Source organism: Mesoplodon densirostris, chromosome 1 (genome assembly GCF_025265405.1).
Source record: "Mesoplodon densirostris isolate mMesDen1 chromosome 1, mMesDen1 primary haplotype, whole genome shotgun sequence".
Taxonomy (NCBI): Eukaryota; Metazoa; Chordata; class Mammalia; order Artiodactyla; family Ziphiidae; genus Mesoplodon; species Mesoplodon densirostris.
Genome location: NC_082661.1, coordinates 230417866 through 230444532, shown reverse-complemented (window position 1 = coordinate 230444532; position 26667 = coordinate 230417866). Strand labels below are relative to the sequence as shown.

Below are 26667 nucleotides of genomic sequence, written 5' to 3'. Positions count from 1 at the left end.
CATTTCACTAGTATCAAGTTTTCTCCGAAGCCCCCAAATTAAATCACTTTCACAAATGATGCCACATTTATATTTAATTCTTTTAATTTAGTCAATCTAAATGGCTACTGGAGAAGAATGTGGATGGTAGCATACAAATTATCTAAATACTGTTTTTTAAATTGTGTAACAACTACATCTTCGGAAAGATCTCCCTTCCTATGTCCAGTCTCAAATTCCTGAATAGTGCAGCACAGAACAGGAACAAAAAGAATGGAAGTGGGTCCCTGTGTATTTCTGGAAGAAAAACCAAGTAACAAGTAAATTACGTGTAGGGTTGCATATATGAAACCATATTTAGAAAATATTATTTACATTTAGGATTCAGTTTCAAGTTTGGATTTATATATATATATATATATATATATATATATATATATATATATATATATATATATAATTCCAGAGAGTGTCACTGACTAGATACTCTGAAAGAACAAAACAGAGATCCTACATAAAACAGTTTTTATCACTGAGGTCACTTAATGTAGGGGAAAATTCACAAGGAGTAACAAACAGAAACAAAGCAAAAAAGTCCCAAAACAACAACTATCAAAAAAAGGCTATTTGGGGGGCTTCCCTGGTGGCGCAGTGGTTGAGAGTCCGCCTGCCAATGCAGGGGAAATGGGTTCATGCCCTGGTCTGGGAAGATCCCACATGCCGCGGAGCGGCTGGGCCCGTGAGCCATGGCCGCTGGGCCTGTGCGTCCGGAGCCTGTGCTCCGCAGCGGGAGAGGCCACAACAGTGAGAAGCCCACATACCGCAAAAAAAAAAAAAAAAGGCTATTTGACCACCTTGCGTAAGCCTCCTTAGGAGACAACGATGCTCTGAGGGCAAATGTTTATTTAGCACTCCTCCATCAAGTTTATGTATTATAAATCCCCTAATTTAAGAACTACATCTAGACTGAGAAGAATGAGCCTGACATACAGACCCTGAGGCACTGGGTTACTAGGACTGAATAAAAAACTGATCAGGTTCTATGTGCTGAGAGCCTTGATCAGGTTCTATGTGCTGAGAGCCTTCTCTGTGCTGAAGCGGCTCACGCCCACTGACAACTAAGTGTGCCCCTGTGGAGGTGGGCGTGGCAGCTGCACTTGGGCTTGTTGCAAGACCTCTTCATGAACATGCCTGGGCTACACTGTGCTTCCGGTCCCATACTCTTTACAAAGCTAAATTAAGTAGAAGTTGGGTTAAACCTGTAGTGTTCTATGAGCTGATTTTGTCAAATCAAACCTGAGACCAGTAGGGTGACTATGCAAATGTATTAAGTAGTCAATTAGATACCTTTGAAAGCTGTGGAGAACTAATGAACTGGAAGATGTATCTGAAGAAATTGGCCATAATGTAATAAAGGCTGAGACAAAGAGACAAACATGAAAGAGAGTTACAAACAATAGAACAGAATCAGAAGGTCTAACATACTTAAAAGTTACAGGAGAGTAGAGGAAGGGCAAAATCGGAAGATTATGGCTGAGAACTTTTCAGAACTGATCAAAGACACAAATCAACAGATTGAGGTACGCTATAAATGAAGCTGGACTAAAAACAAAAAACAACTTGGTAGGGAAACTACAAAACATCAAAGACAGGGAGGGTCTTAAAATATGCAGTTGGACTCTCTCTTGCAAGAGCACTGGAATCACAACTAACTGCTGAACAATCACCGACAGGAAGACACTGGAACTCACCAAAAAAGTTATCCCATTTCAAAGACAAAGGAGAAACCACAATGAGATGGTAGGAGGGGCACAATCACAATAAAATCAAATCCCATAACTGATGGGTGGGTGACTCACAAACCTGAGAACACTTATACCACAGAAGTCGACCCAATGGAGTGAAGGTTCTGAGCTTCACATCAGGCTTCCCAACCTGGGGGTCTGGCAATGGGAGGAGGAATTCCTAGAGAATCAATCTTTGAAGGCTAGTGGGATTTGACTGCAGGACTTCGACAGGGCTTAGGGAAACGGAGACTCCACTCTTGGGAGGGCACACACAAAGTACTGTGTGCATGAGGACCCAGGGGGAAGGAGCAGTGACTCCATAGGAGACTGAACCAGACCTACCTGCTAGTGTTGGAGGGTCTCCTGAAGAGGCAGGGGGCGGATGGCTCACGATGAGAACAAGGACACTGGCAGCAGAAGTTCTGGGATGTACTCCTTGGTGTGAGCCCTCCGAGAGCCCTCCATCAGCCCCAACAAAGAGCCAGGTAGGCTCCAGTGTTGGGTCGCCTCAGGGAGGGGACCCAGCCCAACCCATCAACAGCCAAGCGGATTAAAGTTTTAATGAGCTCTGCCGACCAGAGCAACACCCAGCTCTACCCACCACCAGTACCCCCCATCAGGAAATTTGCACAAGCCTCTTAGATAGCCTCATCCACCAGAGGGCAGACACAGAAGCAAGAAGAACTACAATCCTGCCGTCTGTGGAACAAAAACCACTATCACAGAAAGACACTCAAGATGAAAAGGCATAGGGCTTTGTACCAGATGAGGAACAAAATAAAACCCCAGAAAAACAACTAAATGAAGTAGATATAGGCAATCTTCCAGAAAAAGAATTCAGAATAATGATAGTGAAGATGATACAGGACCTCATAAATAGAATGGAGGCAAAGATCAAGAAGATGCAAGAAATGTTTCACAAAGGCCTAGAAGAATTAAAGAACAAACACCTAGAAGAATTAAAGAATAAACAGAGATGAACAATACAATAACTGAAATGAAAAATACACTAGAGGGAATCAATAGCAGAATAACTGAGGCAGAAGAATAGATAAGTGACCTGGAAGACAGAATGGTGGAATTCACTGCCACAGAACAGAATAAAGAAAAAAGAATGAAAAAAATGAAGACAGCCTAAGAGACCTCTGGGACAACATTAAATGTAACAACATTCATATTATAGGGGGCCCAGAAGGAGAAGAGAGAGAGAAAGGACCCAAGAAAATATTTGCAGAGATTATAGTCGAAAACTTCCCTAACATGGGAAAGGAAATAGCCACCCAAGTCCAGGAAGAACAGAGAGTCCCAGGCAGGATAAACCCAAGGAGAAACACGCCAAGACACATATTAATCAAACTGACAAAAATTAAAGTCAGAGAAAAATTACTGAAAGCAACAAGGGAAAAATGACAAATAACATACAAGGGAATTCCCATAAGGTTAACAGCTGATTTCTCAGCAGAAACTCTACAAGCCAGAAGGGAGTAGCATGATACATTTAAAGTGATGAAAGGGAAGAAGCTACAACCAAGATTACTCTACCGGCAAGGATATCATTCAGATTCAACAGAAAAATCAAAAGCTTTACAGACAAGCAAAAGCTAAGAGAATTCAGCACCACCAAACGAGCTCTACAACAAATGCTAAAGGAACTTCTCTAAGTGGGAAACACAAGAGAAGAAAAGGACCTACAAAAACAAACCCATAACAATTAAGAACATGGTAATAGGAACATACATATCGATAATTACCTTAAACATGAATGGATTAAATGCTCCAACCAAAAGACACAGGCTTGCTGAATGGAAACAAAAGCAAGACCCATATATATGCTGTCTATAAGAGACCTACTTCAGACCTAGGGACACATACAGACTGAGAGTGAGGGAATGGAAAAAGATATTCCATGCTAATGGAAATCAAAAGAAAGCTGGAGTAGCAATACTCATATCAGATAAAATAGACTTTAAAATAAAGAATGTTACAAGAGACAAGGAAGAACACTACATAATGATCAAGGGATCAATCCAAGAAGATATAACAAGTATAAATATATATGCACCCAACATAGGAGCACCTTGATACATAAGGCAACTGCTAACAGCTCTAAAAGAGGATATCGACAGTAACACAATAATAGTGGGGGACTCTAACACCTCACTTACACCAATGTACAGATCATCCAAACAGAAAAATCATAACGAAACACAAGCTTTAAATGACACAATAGACCAGACAGATTTAATTGATATTTGACATTCCATCCAAAAACAGCAGATTACACTTTCTTCTCAAGTCCTCATGGAACATTTCAAAGGTTAGATCATATCCTCAGTCACAAATCAAGCACTGGTAAATTTAAGAAAATTGAAATCATATCAAATATCTTTTCCGACCACAACACTATGAGACTAGATATCAATTACAGGAAATAATCTGTAAAAAATGCAAACACATGGAGGCTAAACAACATACTACTAAATGACCAAGATATCACTGAAGAAATCAAAGAGGAAATCAAAAAATACCTAGAGACAAATGACAATGAAAATACATCGATCCAAAACCTATGGGATGCAGCAAAAGCAGTTCTAAGAGGGAAGTTTATAGCAATACAAGCCTACCTCAAGAAAGAAGAAAAATTTCAAATAAACAATGTAAACTTACATCTAAAGAAACTAGAGAAAGAAGAACAAACAAAACCCAAAGTCAGTAGAAGGAGAGAAATCATAAAGATCAGAGCAGAAATAAATGAAATAGAAACAAAGAAAACAATAGCAAGGATCAATAAAACTAAAAGCTGGTTCTTTGATAAACAAAATTGATAAACCATTAGCCAGACTCATCAAGAAAAAGAGGGAGGGCTTCCCTGGTGGCGCAGTGGTTGAGAGTCCGCCTGCCGGTGCAGGGGACACGGGTTCGTGCCCCGATCCCGGAGGATCCCACATGCCGCGGAGCGGCTGGGCCCGCGAGCCGTGGCCGCGGAGCCTGCGCGTCCGGAGCCTGTGCTCCGCAACGGGAGAGGCCACAGCAGTGAGAGGCCCGCGTACAGCAAAAAAAAAAAAAAAAAAGAAAAGAAAAAGAGGGAGAGGCCTCAAATCACTAAAATTAGAAATGCAAAAAGAGAAGTCACAACAGACACTGCAGAAATACAACGCATCCTAAGAGACTACTGAAAGCAACTCTAGGCCAATAAAATGGAAAACCTGGAAGAAATGGACAAATTCTTAGAAAGGTATAACCTGCCAAGACTGAATCAGGAAGAAATAGAAAATATGAACAGACCAATCACAAGTAATGAAATTGAAACTGTGATTAAAAATCTTCCAACAGACAAAAGTCCAGGACCAGATGGCTTCACAGGTGAATTCTATCAAACATTTAAAGAAGAGATAACACCCATCCTTCTCAAACTCTTCCAAAAAATTGCAGAGGAAGGAACACTCCCAAACTCATTCTATGAGGCCACCATCACCCTGATACCAAAACCAGACAAAGATACTACAAAAAAAGAAAATTACAGACCAATATCTCTGGTGAATTTAGATGTAAAAATCCTCAACAAAATACTAGCAAACAGAATCCAACAATATATTAAAAGGATCATACACCATGATCAAGTGGAATTTATCCCAGGGATGCAAGGATTCTTTAATATATGCAAACTAATCAATGTGATACACCATATTAACAAATTGAAGAATAGAAACCATACGATCATCTCAATAGATGCAGAAAAAGCTTCTGACAAAATTCAACACCCATTTATGATAAAAAACTCTCCAGAAAGTGGGCATAGAGTGAGCCTACCTCAACATAATAAAGGCCATATACAACAAACCCACAGCAAACATCATTCTCAATGGTGAGAAACTGAAAGCATTTCCTCTAAGATCAGGAACAAGACAAGGATGTCCACTCTCGCCACTATTATTCAACATAGCTTTGGAAGTCCTAGCCATGGCAATCAGAGAAGAAAAAGAAATAAAAGGAATACAAATTGGTAAAGAAGAAGTAAAACGGTCACTGTTTGCAGATGACATGATACTATACATAGAGAATCCTAAAGATGCCACCAGAAAACTACTAGAGCTAATCAATGAATTTGGTAAAGGTGCAGGATACAGAATTAATGCACAGAAATCTCTTGCATCCCTATACACTAACGATGAAAAATCTGAAAGAGAAATTAAGGAGACACTCCCATTCACCACTGCAACAAAAAGAATAAAATACCTAGGAATAAACCTACTTAGGGAGACAAAAGACCTGTATGCAGATATAAGACACTGATGAAAGAAATTAAAGGTGATACAAACAGATGGAGAGATATACCATGTTCTTGGATTGGAAGAATCAATATTGTGAAAATGACTGTACTACCCAAAGTAATCTATGGATTCAATGCAATTCCTATCAAATTCCCAATGGCAGTTTTACAGAACTAGAAAAAAAACAAATCTTAAAGTTTGTATGGAGACACAAAACATCCCGAACAGCCAAAGCAGTCTTGAGGGAAAAAAATGGAGCTGGAAGAATCAGGCTCCCTAACTTCAGACTATACTACAAAGCTACAGTAATCAAGACAGTATGGTACTGGCACAAAAACAGAAATATAGATCAATGGAACAGGACAGAAAGCCCAGAGATAAACCCATGCATCTATGGTCAACTAATCTATGACAAAGGAAGCAAGGATATACAATGGAGAAAAGACAGTCTCTTCAATAAGTGATGCTGGGAAAACTGGACAGCTACATGTAAAAGAATGAAATTAGAACACTCCTTAACACCATACACAATAATAAACTCAAAATGGATTAAAGACCTAAATGTAAGACTGGACAGTATAAAACTCTTAGAGGAAAACATAGGAAGAACACTCTTTGACATAAATCACAGCAAGATCTCCTCTGTTCCCACCTCCTAGAGTAATGGAAATAAAAACAAAAATAAACAAATGGGATCTAATGAAACTTCAAAGCTTTTGCACAGCAAAGGAAACCATAAACAAGACGAAAAGACAACCCTCAGAATGGGAGAAAATATTTGCAAATGAATCAATGGACCAAAGATTAATCTCCAAAATATATAAACAGCTCATGTAGCTTAATATTAAAAAATCAAACAACCCAATAAAAAAATGGGCAGAAGACCTAAGTAGACATTTCTCCGAAGTAGACATACAGATGGCCAAGAGGCACATGAAAAGCTGCTCAACATCACTAATTATTAGAGAAATGCAAATCAAAACTACAATGAGGTATCACCTCACACCAGTTAGAATGGGCATCATCAGAAAATCTACAAACAACAAATGCTGGAGAGGGTGCGGAGAAAAGGGAACCCTCTTGCACTGTTGATGGGAATGTAAATTGATAAAGCCACTATGGAGAACAGTGCGGAGGTTCCTTAAAAAACTAAAAATAGAATTACCATATGACCCAGCAATCCCATTACTGGGCATATATCCTGAGAAAATCATAATTCAAAAAGACACATGCACCCCAATGTTCACTGCAGCACTATTAACAATAGCCAGGACATGGAAGTAACCTAAATGCCCATCGACAGATGAATGGATAAAGAAGATGTGATACATATATACAGTGGAATATTACTCAGCCATAAAAAGGAACGAAACTGGGTCATTTGTAGAGACGTGGATGGATGTAGGGACTGTCATACAGAGTGAAGTAAGTCAGAAAGAGAAAAACAAATATCATATATTAATGCATATATGTGGAACCTAGAAAAATGGTACAGATGAACCAGTTTGCAGAGCAGAAATAGAGACAGAGACAGAGGACAACGTATGGACACCAAGAGGGGGAAGTGGCCGGTGGGCGGTGGTGGTATGATGAATTGGGATATTGGGATTGACATATATACACTAATATGTATAAAATGGATAACTAATAAGAACCTGCTGTATAAAAAATAAATAAAATTTAAAACTTCATAAAAAAAAATGCAGTTGGAGATAGGTCACTATAATGGAATGACAACTGGATTAACAGTAGAGGCTTAACAGTAACAACTGAAGCCAGAATTAGGTGGAACAAAATCTTCACAATGTTTGGAGAAAATTCCTGTCAACAAAGGATTATATCCAGTAAAACTATCGTTCAAGAATGAGGGCAAAATAAGGATATTTTTGGTTAAGTATATCCGAGAAAATTTGCCACTGATACACTGACACTAAATGAACTTTCAAGGGCCATACTTTAGAAAGAAGGAACTGATCCAAGTCAGAAGATCTGAGATGCAAGAGGAGTAAGGAACAAATAAATCGATGCACTACAGTTAAATCTATAAAAGAATTAACACAAAAATTTTTTTAAATTCTATCCAAAAATTGGTATCTAATTTTTAAGATTAAAATAGGGCTTCAACAGTCATAATAAGACTAGAAATAGAAACTATAACTTCCAAACTAGTAGTGAGGGAAGAAAATGGAATAAGAAAAACAGCAACAAAATAATGTAATCAACTATCAGTGAGATTTGGAGTAGCACCTGTAACCCAACATTGATACAGCTGCAGTGTACTCCATAAACAGTAAGATAGTCACATTAAAACTACAAATACTCAAAGATTATAAATAAAGTTTTATCACTAGATAAGCTATGAAAAAACTTTTGGTTTTCAAGGCTTTCTGTGCATATATATACATTTTTTAACAATTGCAAATATGGAATCACGGACCTGTAATGTATTAACTTTTGTTCAATGTGGGTGGTATAAATAGATTTGTCTATTACATTTATTAAATTTGTTTGTATCCCAGAAATGATTGAAAAACTTTAAAATTATTTATTAAAATCTTTATTAAATAATTAGAAGGAGCTTCTCAAACTCCTTATACCTTTTTCAAAGTATTAAATGAAAGTTTATATTTTTAAAAAGAGGCTAAATGCAATCTGGATGCCTGGATTGGATCCTGGAACAGATAAAGGACATTAGTGGAAAAACTGAGGACATCTGAATAGTCTGCAGTTAATAGTATTGTACCAATGTTATTTCTTACTTTTGACAAATGTACCAGGATTACAAAAGATGTTAATATTAGTGGAAGCTGGATGAAGGGTAATAGGAAATCTCTGTCTTGTCTTTGCAACTTTTCTGTAAATTTAAAATTATTCCAAAATAAGTTTATTTTAAAAGTGTAATCAATGAAAAAAGGAAACTAGAAGAAGTGAGACAGATCAAAAAGTCACAAAAAGTATAAATGAATATAACAATAATCACAAAAATATAAATAGCATACCTTGTATAAGTGATGTATCAGGTTAGAATTTAAAAAAACATTAAACTTAAAAATAAAAAGTTATACACCTCATAAGGACACAGAAAAGATGGAAGTGAAAGATAGTGAAAGGTAAGCCAGGAAAATACTAAACAAAGGAAAGATAGGATACCTGTTAACATCAGACAAAGTAACTTCAAGACAAAAAAGATCTTTTGGATAGAAACAGTACCTAAACATAAAGCAAAAACTGACAGAAGTATACAAAGAAATGGACAAATTATCAGTGGCAGAATTTCAACGTCTCTTTCACTGACTGATAGAACAAGTAGCCAAAATCAACAGAAATGTAGACAAAGTGAATAACATAATAAAATAAGATTGACCTCATGGAGATAAACACTACACAGCCACTCACTAATACAGCATACACATTCTCTTCAAGCACACAGAGAACCATTATAAAAAATGATCATGTACCAGAGGGCATGAAATAAATCTTAACCAAGTTCAGAGACTGTCTCATACATTCTCTGACTACAATGCAAATAAATAAAATGAAAAAAAAAATCCTCATATTTGGAAATTTTAAAATACTTCAAAATAACTTGGGTAAAGAAAAACTCCAAACAGAAATTTAAAAGCCATAAACTGGATGATGATGAAAATGTTAAATATGAAAACGGATTCATGGGGCGATAGATGTTAAACAGACTTATTGTGGTGGTCATTTCATTTATTGTATATACAAATATTGAAGTTATGTTGGACAACTAAAACTAATATAATGTTGCATGTCAATTATACCCCAACAAAAACAGGGATTCAGTGAATGCAGAACATGAACGGAATTGTATAGTTTTAAATGCAGTATTGAAAAAGAAGAAAGGCTAGAAATTAATGAGCTAAGACTCAGAAAAAGAACAGAGTAAACTAAAGGAAATGGGAGAAATGAAGTAAAAATAGAGTATAAATGAATGAAATAGAAAACAAACATACAGAGAATTAACAAAACCAGGAGTCAGTTCTTTTTTTTTTCTTTTTTTTGTGGTACTTGGGCCTCTCACTGTTGCGGCCTCTCCCATTGCGGAGCACAGGCTCCGGACGCGCAGGCTCAGCGGCCATGGCTCACGGGCCCAGCCGCTCCGCGGCATGTGGGATCCTCCCGGACCGGGGCACGAACCCACATCCCCTGCATCGGCAGGTGGACTCCCAACCACTGCACCACCAGGGAAGCCCAGGAGTCAGTTCTTAAAAAGACTAGTTAAAAATTGGCAAACTTCCAGCAAGATTGTTCAAGGAAAAAATAGAGATACTAGTAACATTAGAAAGGGAAAAGCAGTCATAATGACAGATTCAAAAGAGATTAAGATATAAACTAATATATGCTTATACATTTTATTTTATTTTTATTTTTTTGGCCGTGCCATGTGGCACGTGGGATCTTAGTTCCCCAACCAGGGATCGAACCTGCGTCCCGCAGTGGAAGCATGGAGTCATAACCAATGGACCACCAGGGAATCCCTACCTATACATTTTTTTGGCTGTGTTGGGTCTTTGTTGCTGTGCACGGGCTTTCTCTAGTTGCAGTGAGCAGGGGCTACTCTTCATTGTAGTAGGCGGGCTTCTCATTGTGGTGGCTTCTCTTGTTGTGGAGCATGGGTTCTAGGCGCACAGTCTTCAGTAGTTGCAGCACACAATCTCAGTAGTTACGGCATGTGGGCCTTAGAGCGCGTGGGCTTCAGTAGTTGTGGTGCGTGGGCTCAACAGTTGTGGCGCATGGGCTCTAGAGCACAGGCTCAGTATTTGCGGCGCATGAGCTTAGTTGCTCTGCAGCATGTGGGATCTTCCCGGACTAGGGATCGAACCCATGTCCCCTGCATTGGCAGGCGGATTCTTAACCACTGTGCCACCAGGGAAATCCCCTACCTATATATTTTTAAACTTTGTCTATTCTGCTTAATTCCTAAATGCTATAGTTAAAAAAAAAAATTATTCCAGAAACAACGGGAAGCCTAAACAGTTCTATAATTGTCCTCCCACAAAGAACAGTCCAGAACTAATCTTTCAAGGTATAGTATATAATCTCTTTCTGTGATATCTAAATAAAAGGCAGTAACTCCTATTCAGGCAGCAAAACTTGGATGTGAAAACCAGACAGGGCCAGTATAAGAAAGGAAAATCATAACCCAATCTTTCTCATGAACAAAGGTGTAAAAATTCTATAAAGCTTATGATGTAGAAAAGCTGATGATACATCATAACCACTTAAAATTTATCTTCTAAAAGCAAGGGGATTTTAACATTGGAAAAGCCATTAATCTAATTCACTATATTAACAGGCTAAAAGCAAAAAATTATGATTGTCTCAATAGGTATAGAAAAAGCATTTGATGAAATTCAATACTTATTCATGATTAAGAACTCTTAACAAACTAGGGGTAAAAAGGAGCTTTTTAACCTAATAAAGGATGCCTACAAAACACCTTTAGAAACATTAAATCCAAATGTGAAATTTTATAAGAATTCCCTTTAGGGGCTTCCCTGGTGGCGCAGTGGTTGAGAGTCCGCCTGCCGATGCAGGGGACGCGGGTTCGTGACCCGGTCTGGGAAGATCCCACATGCCGCGGAGCAGCTGGGCCCGTGAGCTGTGGCCACTGAGCCTGTGCGTCCGGAGCCTGTGCTCCGCAATGGGAGAGGCCACAACAGTGAGAGGCCCACGTACCGCAAAAAAAAAACTCCCTTTAAAACCAGGAATGATACAAGAAAGTCTAGAGGTACTCATCAACACAGTGATAAGAAAGAGAAATGTGTGGTATAAAGACTAGAAAGCAAACAAATCCTTCTTTTGAAGATGACTGGCTACAGAGAACTTATTAAGATCTACAGAATAAGCAGATTTAACAAGATTTTTGGATATAGGCTCAATAGGCAAAAATCAACTGCCTTTCTACACACTGGCAGCAATTAAACTAATCTTTTAAAAAGATGCCATTTATAATAGCAATAAAATATAAGATGTTTATAAGGTCAACAAAAGATTTACAAGACTTTTATGAGAAAACTATACTTAATTAAAAGATAAATGCAGAGCTAAATAAGTAGAGTAGACAATATTCATAGATAAGAATACTCAAAACCATAAAAATGTCAATAAACTGAAGATTGAATTCACTTCCAATCAAAAAACTCCAATAGGGCTTTTCAAACAACCTGACGAGCTGAATCTAAAATGTATATGTAAGAGCATCAACCCAAGAATAGCCAAGATAATAGGGGTGGGGCACCTGCCCTTCTATTTTAAGGCTTATTAATAAACTATAGTAGTTTATGTATGGAATTGGTCCGGGGATAGAGAAGTTAACCAATAAAACAGAAAAAACGAAGATCACAAATAGACCCATACATATGGAACCTTTATATACGGTAGAGATGGCTACATAGACAAGTGAGGTAGGAGAGAGAATGGTGCTAGGTCAGGAAGCCAATGGAATAAAATGAAACTGCATTCCTACCTCACACAACATATGAAAAAAAAATCAATATATGTTTATAAGTCTTGTTTTTTTTCCTCTGGCCGTGTTGCATGGCACGCGGGATCTTAGTTCCCCAACCAGGGATCGAACCCGCACCCCCTGCAGTGGAAGCGCGGAGTCTTAGCCACCGGACCATCAGGGAAGTCCCTGTTATAAGCTTTAATGGAAAAAATATGAAATGCTTAGAAGAAAAGCACAGGAGAATGTTTTTATAATCCTGGGGTCAGGAAGAATTTTTTGAACAAGACGCAGAGTACTTACTATAAAATAAGATTGATAAATTCAACAGTATAAAAATTCACAACTTTCATTTATCAAAAGATATAGTAAAAGTGCCAAAGCAGGCCAAAAACTAGAAAAAGATATTTTTAACATGCATTAAATAAAGAATTAGTATCTAAACATATCAAGATCCTGTACAGACAACCCATTAAAAAATGAGAAACAGAAGCAATCATTCCTCAGAAAGGAAACACAAATGGTTAATAAACATATGAAAAGTTGCTCAACCTCACGACTAACCAGGGAAATCCTTTACACCCTCTTGACAGGCAAACATAAAGAACTCCTGGTAATTCTAAATATAGGGGAGGCTGTGGTTCAATTAGAAATCTTTTCTACTGTTAATGGGAGAGTAATTTGGTACTGCCACTTCAGCCATCAATTTATCACCAAGTTGCACAAAACCTAAAGACCTAGCATATCCACTCCAAGGTACATACCCGAGGGCAAATTTTTTCAAACTGTGTCAAATGTAATTTAGTAGGCTGTGACCCAAATTTTAGAAACAAGAGGGAGGAAGGGAATACATAGTAAGAGTTAGTACTGTTTCACGAACACATTTGTTTCATAACAGTATTAAATCACTAGGTAAAATGTTCCCCTCCTCTCACAAACTCACCTACATAAAATCTAACATTCATTAAAAGAAAACTCATTGTGGGCTTCCCTGGTGGCGCAGTGGTTGAGAGTCCGCCTGCCGATGCAGGGGACATGGGTTTGTGCCCCGGTCCGGGAAGATCCCACATGCCGTGGAGCGGCTGGGCCCATGAGCCGGGGCCGCTGGGCCTGCGTGTCCGGAGTCTGTGCTCCGCAGCAGGAGAGGCCACAACAGTGAGAGGTCCGCGTACCGCAAAAAAAAAAAAAAAAAAAAAAAAAAAAAAAAAAAAAAACCTCATTGTGCTCACTGCTTATGTCACAGAAATCAGAGTACAAAAAGCAGACTTAATTCTAACATCTAAGGACTAGAAACTTGCCGTGGCATTTGCATCTAAAAACCAAAGCATTATACTGAATTATCCTCAACAGCAATATTCTGAGTAATGATCATATATATAACACCAGTTATCTAACAGAAGGAGACTGGTAACCTAAAGTGTACTTATATACAAGAGAATGAGAAGTTTTATATTACTAAAACCATACCCCCAAATGGCATGGATTTGGTAAATGCTTAATGTCTTCAAAGGAAAGAAAACCTGGGTTACAGTTATGGATGCACTGCTGATATTATTCAGGTAGCAGCTGTCAGAACCTGAGTCTCAGGGAAAAAAATGAAACCAACACCGAGTCTTAACAAGAAAAAATGTAATTGCTTGTGTAGTTAGGAATAAATCAATTGCACAAGCACAGAAAAGGGAAATTTTGACCTATAGCATCATTTGAAAAAGCTTTGGGGTTGACCACCTGCTAACTGTCATGAGCCAGCCTGAAGAGGCAGCTAGAGCCTCATCTCAGGTTCTGTATTAATAGAAGAGTCCTGCTCAAAGCCAAGCTGCCGCTGCCGCTACCACCACCACAACCATCATCATCATCATATTTACTGGACCACTGCAATCGCTTGCATTTATGCCCACGTCCGGTTCAGTCTACAAAGAGTACAAGTAATCTTGGATACCAGACCTCTGCTTAACATCCTATAATGGCTTCTCACTTGACAATCTCTCTCCTTGATCAAACTTTAGACAGGGCTCCTCTGAGCCTTCTTTTCAACTAGGCATCATCCTTAGGCCCTGTCCTTGGCCTGTGAAGTCAGTCTGAGCAAAAAATCCTACTAAGACACCCATCACCAGCACACCCCACCCCCAGTATCTGATTACCCTGGAAATGCGATCAAGCTCCTCATCCCTCACTCTTGATGTTTACTTGGCCTGCCTTTAGTAAGATTCTTGTCAGGCCAGTTTAGAGAGAATCCCCCTACCCTTGATGTCTCCTTAGTAATTTTCCATCCAGTGACCACCCCAATTTCTTTGGCTATAAATCCCTATTTGTTCTTGTTTTACTTGGAGTTGAGCACAATATCTCTCCCCTGATCCCCAACCTACGTTACTTTTTCCTTACTACCCTCTTTCATAGACTCCTGTTCTTTTTCCTTCATAGCATTTCCTGAAACAAGTAACTATATATTTGTGTCTTCATTTAATTCCTAACCAAGCTGTTAAGTTCCATTAAGTTCCACATCTGTTATATGTATTATATCTATATACTAGCACATACTAGGTGCTCCATTTAGTGATGTTGTAGAAATGATTCTGTACTGCAAGGAAGGCAATGGAGCTAACCCTAGGCCATGTATCTACACTGATTCCTCGAAGTCACTCCAGTTACACTGGCTTACAACTTCCACCTACATCCCCTTCTATCAGTGATCAAGTCCTGTTGATTCTCCAGTTGCATTCTCTTATTGTTTCCCCTTTCTATTCCAGTTTCACACTCCTCTTCAGCTTATATCACAAATGAACTACTGTAATAACCTCCTAATTTATTTCCCCTTCTGGACTCTTCTACCCCTAATGCATCTTGTATAGTACTGTAAAATTAATCTTTCTAAAATGCTGGCTTCAAACGTTTCCTGCCAAAAAATAAATTCATAGAGTAAATGCAATCTTAGTTTCAACTTAACCTTTTAGGCTTTATTTTCCTTTACTGTCCTACATGAATGTATAATAAGGCCAACTTACAGATTACTAGAATAAACATTGCTATTTGTTGCTCTAATTTCGTATCAAATGCTGTTTCCCCACCTAGACTACCTTCTCCTTGAGTTTTAGACCTGATTTTGCCATTAATTCACCGCGTGACTTGAGTAAGTTAATCTCTGCAGACCCTGGTTCCCAACTGTAAGAGGATGTTGATTAAATGATTTCTAAGGTTTTTTCCCCACAACACTTAAAATTTTCTAGTTAGGGTGAATAATGTAAAAGAAACTACCTTATATGTGTGGGTTATAAAAATGTGTTTTCTTAGTCTTCACACTTGACTATGAATTACATGAGGGTACGGACTCTGTCTTATACTTTTCGTCCTGCATATAGTACTTACACTGTTTTGCAGAGAAATGATAGTTAAACCCACTTAAATAAAACCAAACATAAACGAATTAAAACCAAACATACTTACTCTCCCATAGTCCATGGTGGACAGCAACACAAAGGAGGGAAATGTTTCTGCTGATCTTTGGCTTCAAGGATTAATACCAGATTTGGATACCGGTTAGTTAGGTAATTGGTAAGGAATCCCATAAAGTTGTAAATGACATAAGCTTCATAACATTCTCTGCAGGTATCCACATATATTGCAATGCTGGGATATTTCAATGCTATCCACTATGAAGAAGCACAGATGTTAAAAACAGTTGCAACTATGCTAAAATGAATTACCACTCCAATTCATGGTACTCACATAATTAGATCAAACTTTCTAAATTTTATCATTACGAGGGCTACCAATCTGTGAAGTGAATTTTTAAAAGCAATAAACATCTTGGATATTGGTAAACAAAAACATCTGTGTTGGGGGTAAATAATGACTATGAAGAGAGAAGTTAAATTATGTACTTGAGTTCTTAAATATAATCTGAAACTTCTTGACACGATCACAGAAAATGATGTTAAAGATATTTTCTTTATATTTAATCAAATTAAAGCAGTTATCTGTAAGAACTGCACGTATTAGAATCCACCGGGGAAGATTTCTGTCTTGGTCCAAATAAGTATTATAATAAATTAAAAAGATGATAATGTAATTTAAGTATTACATTCTTTAAAGAACTAAGAGCTACTAATCTGAAATGTTAAAACATCTGCCTTTTCTATGATGATACTTTATCTTCTCTATTACTATTAAAAACAAGTGAAGCTTTTCACTTATTAACCTAACTCCTTACTGCCAAATAATATTACTTTTATTACCTTAATTACAGTTCGCATCATCAAACAAGTTCTTCGTTAATGAGATAAAATGAAGCATACTTACACTATCTAAACTGTATATGGGTACCATCCAAAGAATCCTATTTGGAAAGCAAAACATAAATTTAAAACAGTTTACATCATACTTAGGAGATAAGCCAACACAACACTAGTAGAATCAAAACATATAAAGATTTACCTTATTATTGGTTTCTGTAGTTCAGGTTGTGTATAATGCACTAAATGCTGCAATATCACCCAAAGCGAGATAGGTATAGTCAACAGCAAAAAGATTCCAGCAATAAACCAAGCCTTGGTGTGTATTCCAACCTTAATCAGCAAAGAATATGTTAGTATAAATTCTCTGATATTAAAACTAAAGAGCTAAATAAAATATTTATATTTAAAACTTTTTATTTGATTATTATCGAGGCTCAATATTTTCCAAATAACTAGTGGCTATTTTTATTACTTCTTCAATAAACAGCCCATTTATGCTTTTGTGGAAGGAGGGGGTGGATTTTTCCTCACATGGCCTTTTGTAACAGTGCTGTATGCATTAAGAATGTTAACATCATGTCATTTCCCCCTAACTTGTTATTTGCCTTTTATATTTGATTATTGTGATTGAGGGTGTACAAAAGTTTTTAAAATTTCTGCAAGTCAAATCTAAAAATCTTCTTCTGGTTTATTCCTCTGCTTTTATGTCTGGATAAAAATCTGCAAGTCAATGTTTTCTGCAAATTTTACTGTTACCCAACAAGTTAGTAAAACACTTACTGATTGCTGACTATTTGCCTGATAACTTTGCTGAGTTCTTTACATGCATCATGTCTTTTGACCCTCCCATTTGCTAAGCACTGCCACAACTCCTGTCCAAGGAACCTGTGCTAATATAGGCTGCCCCTCTTATATACAACATTATCAACTCAGGACATTATATTTTCAAAAGATCTAATTTCTTTTTTTTTTTTTTTTTTTTTTTTGGCTGAGTTGGGTCTTCATTGCTGCGTGCAGGCTTTCTCTAGTTGCGGAGAGCAAGGGCTACTCTTCCTTGTGGTGCATGGGCTTCTCATTGCAGTGGCTTCTCTCGTTGTGGATGCTCCAGGCACGTGGGCTTCAGATGTGACGCGCTGGCTCGGTAGTTGCGGCTCATGGGCTCTAGAGCGCAGGCTCAGTAGTTGTGGCACATGGGCTTAGTTGCTTTGTAGCATGTGGGATCTTCCCGGACCAGGGCTCGAACCCGTGTCTCCTGCATTGGCAGGCGGATTCTTAACCACTGGGTCACCAGGGAAGTCCCTAATTTCTTTCTTAGGTCAATATCTGATCAACATTTTAACCTCTAAAATCTCAATTTCTAAAAATATACTTTGAATTACCTCATCCTAACGTAGAGCTGAAGTAATCCACTCACTTTCTGGCAAAAACAAATTTAGCTGAAACTCTGTTCTGAGGGGCCCTCGGGAATGAATTTTATGCTAACTTGTACTCCTGCCTTGAAGAACGTGAATCCTTTTAATTAAAAAAAAATGCAAATGCTAACTTTTTAAAGCAAAAAAGGTGGGCATTTATTTTTAGTACTTGAGGAGTTTGAACAGTTAATGGAAAAGGAACTTAAGTCCACAACTTGTAGTTTTTGCTGTTTTAAACAAGATTTTTTTTCATAAAGGGTCAAAGATTAAAGAAGTAGAAAACAAAAGTATAGAGAACAAACGTATTTTTACAACAATGAATTTCTATATTCAACTGTATGGAAAACTTGAAAAGCAAATAAAAGTCTTGCTGAATGCTGGAGATTAATCAAAGCAGCAAGTCAAAAGCAAATACGCAGAGGTGAAGATTCTGAAAAGAACGTCTGAACAATAATTTTCCAGAGATTTTTCCTTGGCTCAGTTTCATTTAAAATTCAGTACTCATTTTAATGATGACTTAATAATAATATACTCTAGATCTTCATCATAAGGTGATCATTAAGGACAGTAGTGCCAAGTACTTTTAATGCCCACATTTGTTTTTATGATTGCCTTAGTGCCAAAAGGTAGAACTTGGTGGTAGAGTTGAGAGAAAAATTATGTGCTTGTGACTAATGATGGTCAAGTGTCCTCCGTGTGCTATAAGGAAGAAAGTTCTTTTTCAAATGATCATAAAACAAGTGACTGGATAAAGAAGATGTGGCACATATACACAATGGAATATTACTCAGCCATAAAAAGAAACGAAATTGAGTTATTTGTAGTGAGGTGGTTGGACCTAGAGTCTTGTCATACACAGTGAAGAAAGTCAGCAAGAGAAAAACAAATACCGTATGCTAACACATATATATGGAATCTAAAAAAATAAATAAATAAAAATGGTCATGAAGAACCTAGGGGCAAGACAGGAATAAAGATGCAGACCTACTAGAGAATGGACTTGAGGACACGGGGAGGGGGAAGGGGAAGCTGGGACAAAGTGAGAGAGTGGCATGGACATATATACACTACCAAATGTAAAATAGCTAGCTAGTGGGAAGCAGCCGCATAGCACAGGGAGATCAGCTCGGTGCTTTGTGACCACCTAGAGGGGTAGGAGGGAGGCAGACGCAAGAGGGAAGAGATATGGGGATATATGTATATGTATAACTGATTCACTTTGTTATAAAGCAGAAACTAACACACCATTGTGAAGCAATTATACTCCAATAAAGATGTTAAAGAAAACAAAACAAAACAAACAAACAAAAAAAGTGACTGGAGAATTGGGTCATTTCACTATAGTGATTCCAAATTTTAAAAATCTTGCATCATAGAGTTAGTACCAGTTTTACATTGCAAGTGATGAATCAGTTTCAGAAAAACATCACCTATCCACATTAATGCCACTAATTTGAATCACTGGTCTTATAACTGTTTTGATTTTTAAGCTATTTAAAAAGCTGTGTGCGTAAGAACTGAACCTATTTTATGTGTGTACATATTTAGGTGACATTATATATAATAAGTCAACTCTAGGTATCTATACAAATTATTTATATGATTATTACATTTATTTTAATTTACATTTATCTCTAAATTATTCACATTTGAGACACACTGATAGAATGATATGATTAATGTTAAACTTATCAGCCATTAGTAAGGTTTTTTGGGCTCACAAAACAAGAAAGAGATAAGTAGTGTAGATTTTTTTTTCCTAAGGTAACTTGAAGAAAGCAGAGAGGAAAGAAAAAGACCATTAAAGACCAGCCTCCAGGAGTGAGTTAACTCACTCAGCCAAAGGCTTTCAGAGCAGAGAGTTAAAGAGAAACAGGAGAGTGCTTTCTGGGCCCACTTGTCCTGAGGGCAAGAAGGGAGCACTTCCACAGAGTAGCTACTTGGAACATAGGACCAGCAGGGCAGGGTGAAACGAATGCAGAGCAGCGTGACATCATGTGTGCATTTATTTTTTATTTTATTTTTTTAAAGATTTTTTTGATGTGGACCATTTTTAAAGTCTTTATTGAGTTTGTTACAATACTGCTTCTGTTTTATGTTTTGTTTTCTTGGCCCCGAGGCACGTGGGATCTTAGCTCCCCGACCAGGGATCAAACCTGCACCCCCTGCATTGGAAGGTAAAGTCTTAACCACTGGACCACCAGGGAAGTCCCTTACGTGTGCATTTAACTTACATGACCTCACTTATACATGCTCAACCAAGTAAGAAAATGAGAGAGAGTGTGTAAGTAGTGCAGATGGTCACCTGGCCACTCCAGTCATAAGTATATGCCCGATGGGCATGGGATGGGCTAGCCGAACCTCTAGTTTTCTACCTTAGTTCCCACTGACTTCTCACAGGGTGAGCATTGTGATTCTGATGTTTAAAAGACAAGTATTTTTCATACGAAACTGTCCCTAAACATGTCAATTACTTTTTCTAGTGCTCGATCAGATGCATTATAACTTTGCTTTAGGTGTTCAGCTGTGAAGCTAATCCCAATGAAAATGCTATCCGAAAATGCTATCCCACGAGAACAGAACTGTTGCCCCACTGCAACAAATAGTGATGATATTTTAAAAACAATAGTGATAATTCAGGCTTACTGAGCACCTATTATGTGCCGGGCCCAGTGTTACGCATTTTAGAGACATAAACTCATCCAGTGAATAACAAGAATGACTGTATATTAAGTACTTAGCATAGTGTCACTTTAGCCACTTACCCGTCTCAGTTTTCATATCTGTAAAACGGGGCTAATTCCTATGCTTCAGGACTTTTAAGAAGATTAAAGAAAATTACACCTTATCTTAGGGGCATGCTGTGGTTAGTGTCTCTAACACCTTACAAACAAAACACAATGGTTGGGTGGGGTGGGAGTGGGGGACCCTCCCTTAACCCACACTCCTATCTACTGTGCCATTCATTCTCCTGAGTCAAAAAATACTCAAAACAAACAAAATGAACAAAAACTTGTCTTCATATTTTTAAAATTAATTAATTAATTAATTAATTAATTTTTGCCTGCACTGGGTCTCCGCTGCTGCGCACAGGCTTTCTCTAGTTGTGGTGAGCGGGGGCTACTCTTTGTTGCAGCGCGCGGGCTTCTCATTGCGGTGGCTTCTCTTGTTGCGGAGCACGGGCTCTAGGTGCGTGGGCTTCAGGAGTTGTGGCAGGTGGGTTCAGGAGCTGTGGGGCACGGGCTTAGCTGCTCTGCGGTATGTGGGATCTTCCCCGACCAGGGCTGGAACCCGTGTCCCCTGCATTGGCAGGTGGATTCTTAACCACTGCGCCACCAGGGAAGCCCCTGTCTTCATATTCTGATACCACTTCTTCACTCCACATTTATTCTTCAAACAACTGCCTTTAGTTTTGGCCCTGATACCTCCATAGAAACCATGACGAGGATCACAAATGACCCTGCAATGGATGGCTCAGCAGCAGACTGTTCACTACTTTGTCCTTCTGTTCTGGCTTCCACGACACCCCTCTCCTGGCATCCTACTTCCCCACTGGCTGCTGCTGCTTTTTAAAGTTCCTATTCTTCCCTGTGACCTATAGATGTTGGTGCCACATCCTCTGCTTTTTCTTCTTCTTCTTCCCCTTTATAATCTCATCCATTTTTATGGCTTTCAACACCATCCCTGTTCTGACAACTCATTTTTATATCTGCAGCTCAAACATTTCTGAGCTCTAGACTTACATTTCCAACAGCATATTTGACGTGCCCATGTGAACGGAATGTCTCTCATATACCCTGAACTAAGTGTCCCAAACAGAACTCAAATGCTTTCAAACCTGTCCTTATCTATTGAGTTTCCATCTTGGTAATGGGCATCACCATTTACCTTGTTGTTCAAGACATAAAACTCAGGGTGGTTCTTGATTTCCCCCTTTCTCTCACTGCCTCTCTTCCCCAATCCAATCCAGTGTCAAGCCCTGTTTCTTCAATTCCAACGACACTTAAAATTCACTTTTCCATGTCTGTTTCTGCTATTCTGACTTGGGCCATAAGTCATCGTAGCCCAGGCACCCACTACCTCTGAACTACCTTGAAGAACTTTCTAGCTTCTTCCACTTCCACTTAGTTTTCCATAGGCTGGTGGAGTTGTCTTTTGAAGATGTGTAATAACGTTGCCCTGCTTGTTCGCTTTTTAGATCTTTTTTAGTTTCCTCAAAGCATTTTACATAATTTTATATTATTGATTTGTTTTTACTGGTTGTGTTTGTCTCCACCACCAAGTTCCATGAAAGTAGGTGCCATGTTTCTCTCTCTAACCATACAGAATACCAACCTGACGTATCACTGGGACTCAAATAATCATTTATTAAGTATCCGATATTTGGGAAGAAGGAGAAAACCCAAGATAAAAAATGTATCCTGTTAGATGGTGGTGAGTCCTAAAAAAATATAAAGAAGGGAAGAGGATATGAAGAGTTGAGGAAGTGAAGCTTGCGATTTTTAAACTGGGTAGCAGCTGGGTGACACTGAGGTAAAAACCTGAAGGACACAAAGGAATGAGAATACCGTCTGGAGAAAGGCAAATTATGACATGCAAAGGCCCTAAGGAGGGAGCCCGCCCTGCATTTGAGCAAAGCAAGTGTGGAGGAGGCCCAGGAACTGAGGAGAGAGAGTCGGAGGGCGGTGAGGTGGGGGTGGTGTCAGATCATGTTGGGCTCCAGTGCCATAGTCAGGAATAGTGGCTTTTAATCCAGGACTAGGAGTGACTGGAAAACTTTCAGAGGACACACATAATGTGACTTATGTTTTAACTGGATACTCTGGCTGGTATGTTCAGAATAGTCCAGGGAATACACGATGAGAATTTGTTTTGTTTTGTTTTTTTTTTTTTCTTTTTGCGGTATGCGGGCCTCTCACTGTTGTGGCCTCTCCCGCTGCGGAGCACAGGCTCCGGACGCGCAGGCCCAACGGCCATGGCTCACGGGCCCAGCCGCTCCGCGGCACGTGGGATCCTCCCAGACCGGGGCACGAACCCGTATCCCCTGCATCGGCAGGCGGACTCTTAACCACTGCGCCACCAGGGAGGCCCTCACGATGAGAATTTGGCTCAGGATGTTAGCAGTCGAGATTGCAGATTAAAATTGTCCTTAAAAGCCCATACTGAAAAAGTACAATTGACATCACTGATGAAATAAAAATTTACATTTTAAGGCAAGACAAGAAATATTTACACATAGAACTTTTTCTCTGCCCTTTGGCCTCCTCCCTCCCCTCTAGATGCATCACGCATCTGCATTATGCATTAACCAGACCTCCTCAATGGCAGAAATACCTGCTCAACCATAGTGATCACTTTTTCTCCTTCTGGTACCAGCCACATAATTCCTTAGAAGATAACATTCCTTTTTCAATTCTGAAAGGTGTCACGGTGACCCACCACTAGCCTTGTCAGTGCAGACATCTCTGGTGAGCATTATGTGCAATGACAATATATCATTCCCCTTAAAGACAGCGATTGGTGCAGAACAGACTGGTCAGACGACCTGGGGAAGATACTGGGCCACATCTAACGAAGTTCGTAGCTTAATACTTATGACGTTATTAATGTTACTAGCTAAATTACTTGTATTCTGCCTGTTTTACAAGATTATTGTTTCTTGCATTACCAAATGTGTGACTGAGACTCAGATAAAATTAATGATGATTAGGCCACTTGAAACAACTGACCAAATATATAGTTCTATAAGATCCATAACCGTAATCATGTAACTTCTTCTATATGGGAAGAGGGAACAAGAGGAGGGAACCGTTTCCTGGACAGTAACAGACTAGTAAGACAGGTGGCCCAGAGGCTTTTGGTTATTGTTAACAGAGCCTCGTCCAGTAATAGCACATTGAGTGGCCTATCAACAAAATCCTCACCTGACCTGGGAATGAGCATTCCTAGCCACATGGGACAAACTCGTCAAAATGCCTCCCAAACTTTGGCTGAAATTAAGACCGAAAAGGAAGGGATTGTAAAATAAAGACTGTTGCCCACCATCCAGTTCTACAAGAATCAAATCACTAGCCACTGAGGCTATACACCCTGGAAGGAATAATACACCCTGAAAGGAATTCGGGGTGTGTGTTGGGGCAAGATCAGGATGAGGCACTCTGTGCTCTGGGAAAACCTGTCTTCAGATAGATATTTTCAGGAGAAATTTTTTATGAACCTGGATTCTTGCATCTTCCCATACTTAGAAAAGCGCTAAAACCATTAACTTAGATGTCTGTTCCTCGTGACCTGTGTGACCTTCTACCGAGATGTGCGCTTGATTGCACATACACCCTTTGCCAAAATCACGTATATACTGGCTTCCCCCTTTATTTCTTCAGAACAGTCCTCAGAGCTCTCTGAGAGACTGTCTCCCGGGCTATAATCCTCAGTTTGACTTGAATAAAATTTTCCATCTCTTTCTTAATTTTTTGTCATTGACACCCACAACTAAGAGAAGTCTTAAATTAGGTTGATATTATACATAGTATTAATCTTTAAAATCGTTCCTATATTTCAAAGTAAGAAATACTCCAAAGTAAGAAATCCCTATTTGTATTAAGATGTCTATATATGAATTCTGGTAGACAAATTATGGAAGTAACCTAAATATCTAACAAACTAGAAATACTTAATGTGGTGTAATATTATAGTAATCTTAAGAATAACTATATGGACTATGCTAGTTTAGAAAAGTCAACCAAAAAAAAACTGAGTGAACATACAGAAAACAAACATATATTAAATGCATTTCATTTAATTACATAAAGATTGTTTCCACACAGAAGGCCTAAAATAGCCATGGTCTTGTCATAACTCTTGTGAAATAGTTGTTTCTAAGTAAAAATAGTTCCCTGGATTTTATGAACTTTAAACTTAAAAGTTCATTACAATTTTTATAAAGTACTTAGTTAAATATTTACCTTGACGTCTTTCAGCTTATAGTACTTTACTGATGTCATAATAAAAATATGACATCAAAAAATATACAAGGGACTTTTTTCAAAACCTTTGTTAAGAGTTAATTTCTTAAGTAAAAACAAAGTTAAACCAACTCGAATCCTTTAATTCAGGAAGCTAGTTAAATGCTAATAAAATTCAACACCTGGTCTTGAAAGCAGATCTAGTTAAGTCTTAATATTTAAACAGATCAGATTTCAGAAGTAAAGTTACCTTACTTTCAGGATATTGATGAATGTTTGCAAAACAGTGCTTTCCGAAGCAGCTATCTTAATATATTTTATTTTCTCTGTCCTACCTTCACGAGTAGCATGGTTTGAAAAACCGTGAACAACCAGAAACCAGACAGGTTATGTCACGGCTTCATTACAGGACATGGTTTTCAGGATATCAAGTCTGGAGCATCCGGGATAAAAACAGGCTACCTTAGCTGGGCAGGACGGTAGAAGAAAGGGTAGAGGCGGATGGTGCGGGACCCTCTTACCTCCAGTTTCTGTAATTCCCACACGCCTAGGGGAACCGCAACCACTATGGACACCAGATAAATGACCACCGCTAAAGGTCGAATCCACTGTCTCCAGTTCCTCCAGGTACAAGTGCAAGGCATGTTTCCGCATAAATCAGCTCCGAGTAGCACGGGAAAAGAGCTCGAACGAGATGGTAATGGGGAGCCCTGTTCTTTGGCTGTTCTGTCGACTCGCATACTACGGAAAAACAGCCGTGGGGCGACTTCACCAGCTGGAACCGCCTCCTCGGCCCACGCTGTGCTTTCTGTTGCTGCTACTGCTGCTGCTGCCACAAACGCGGCGGCTCAGGGTGCTACCGGGGAGCAGTGCGGGCAGCATTCTTTCTTCCTCACCTTGCATCTACCCAGTTCTTCCGCGGTGGAATCCCCGGCAGAGCCGCTGCCCTCACCTAGGAATCGCCCGGAGCTCTGCCTGCAGCATGGCCTCGAAGGGAGCGGCGCCGAGCCGGACCGGCCTGTAGAGACCCTGCACTCAGTTCGGTTCTGCCCCGCGGCTGCCTTCCCGCTCGCTCTTTTCTTGGGCGGTGAAGTTCCCTCCCTCCCGCGCTCGCAGGCCGATTCCGCTGATAGATAAAAGATGAAAACTTAAACCCACCAGCCGCAGGATTTCTTCACTGGTTCCCACTGGCCAGTCCCCCAAGGCGGAACCAAGGCCAAACCAGGGCTTCCGCTTCCGCCCCCGCTGTCTGAGGTTGGTGATTCGTGGACAACGCCAAGATAGGCCCGCCCCATCCGGCTCACTTCCCACTCTCTGATTGGTCATTTTCCGGGGCGGGGCTGTTGGGATGGGTACCAAGGGTACAAGGTTGTATGAAGCCGAGGTGTGTGTAAGTTGTGCAGTCGCTGCCGGGTGGCCCAGTGGCCAAGGAGGATTCTGCAAGCTGTATAGGTCGTTTGAGAACACATGAGGAACTCCTGCTACATTGTTCTGCTGACTATATTCCAGCTTTAAGAAAGCCTGGGTAAGAGGCCATTACCTTAGAGCTGAA

General features: G+C 39.2%; 1 protein-coding gene across 1 annotated transcript in view; it reads right to left on the bottom strand.

Annotated features, from left to right (window-relative positions):
• Positions 1–26319, bottom strand: part of TMEM184C (transmembrane protein 184C) — a 32760-nt gene extending 6441 nt beyond the window's left edge. The window contains exons 1-4 of the mRNA XM_060116118.1: positions 25637–26319; positions 16941–17071; positions 16806–16842; positions 15951–16156 (exon numbers count right to left, since the gene is read on the bottom strand). Of these exons, the coding sequence (XP_059972101.1) occupies positions 15951–16156; positions 16806–16842; positions 16941–17071; positions 25637–25855 (593 nt within the window). The 5' untranslated portion in view covers positions 25856–26319. The remainder of the gene's footprint in view (positions 1–15950; positions 16157–16805; positions 16843–16940; positions 17072–25636) is intronic.
• Between the last annotated feature and the right edge of the window lie 348 nt (positions 26320–26667).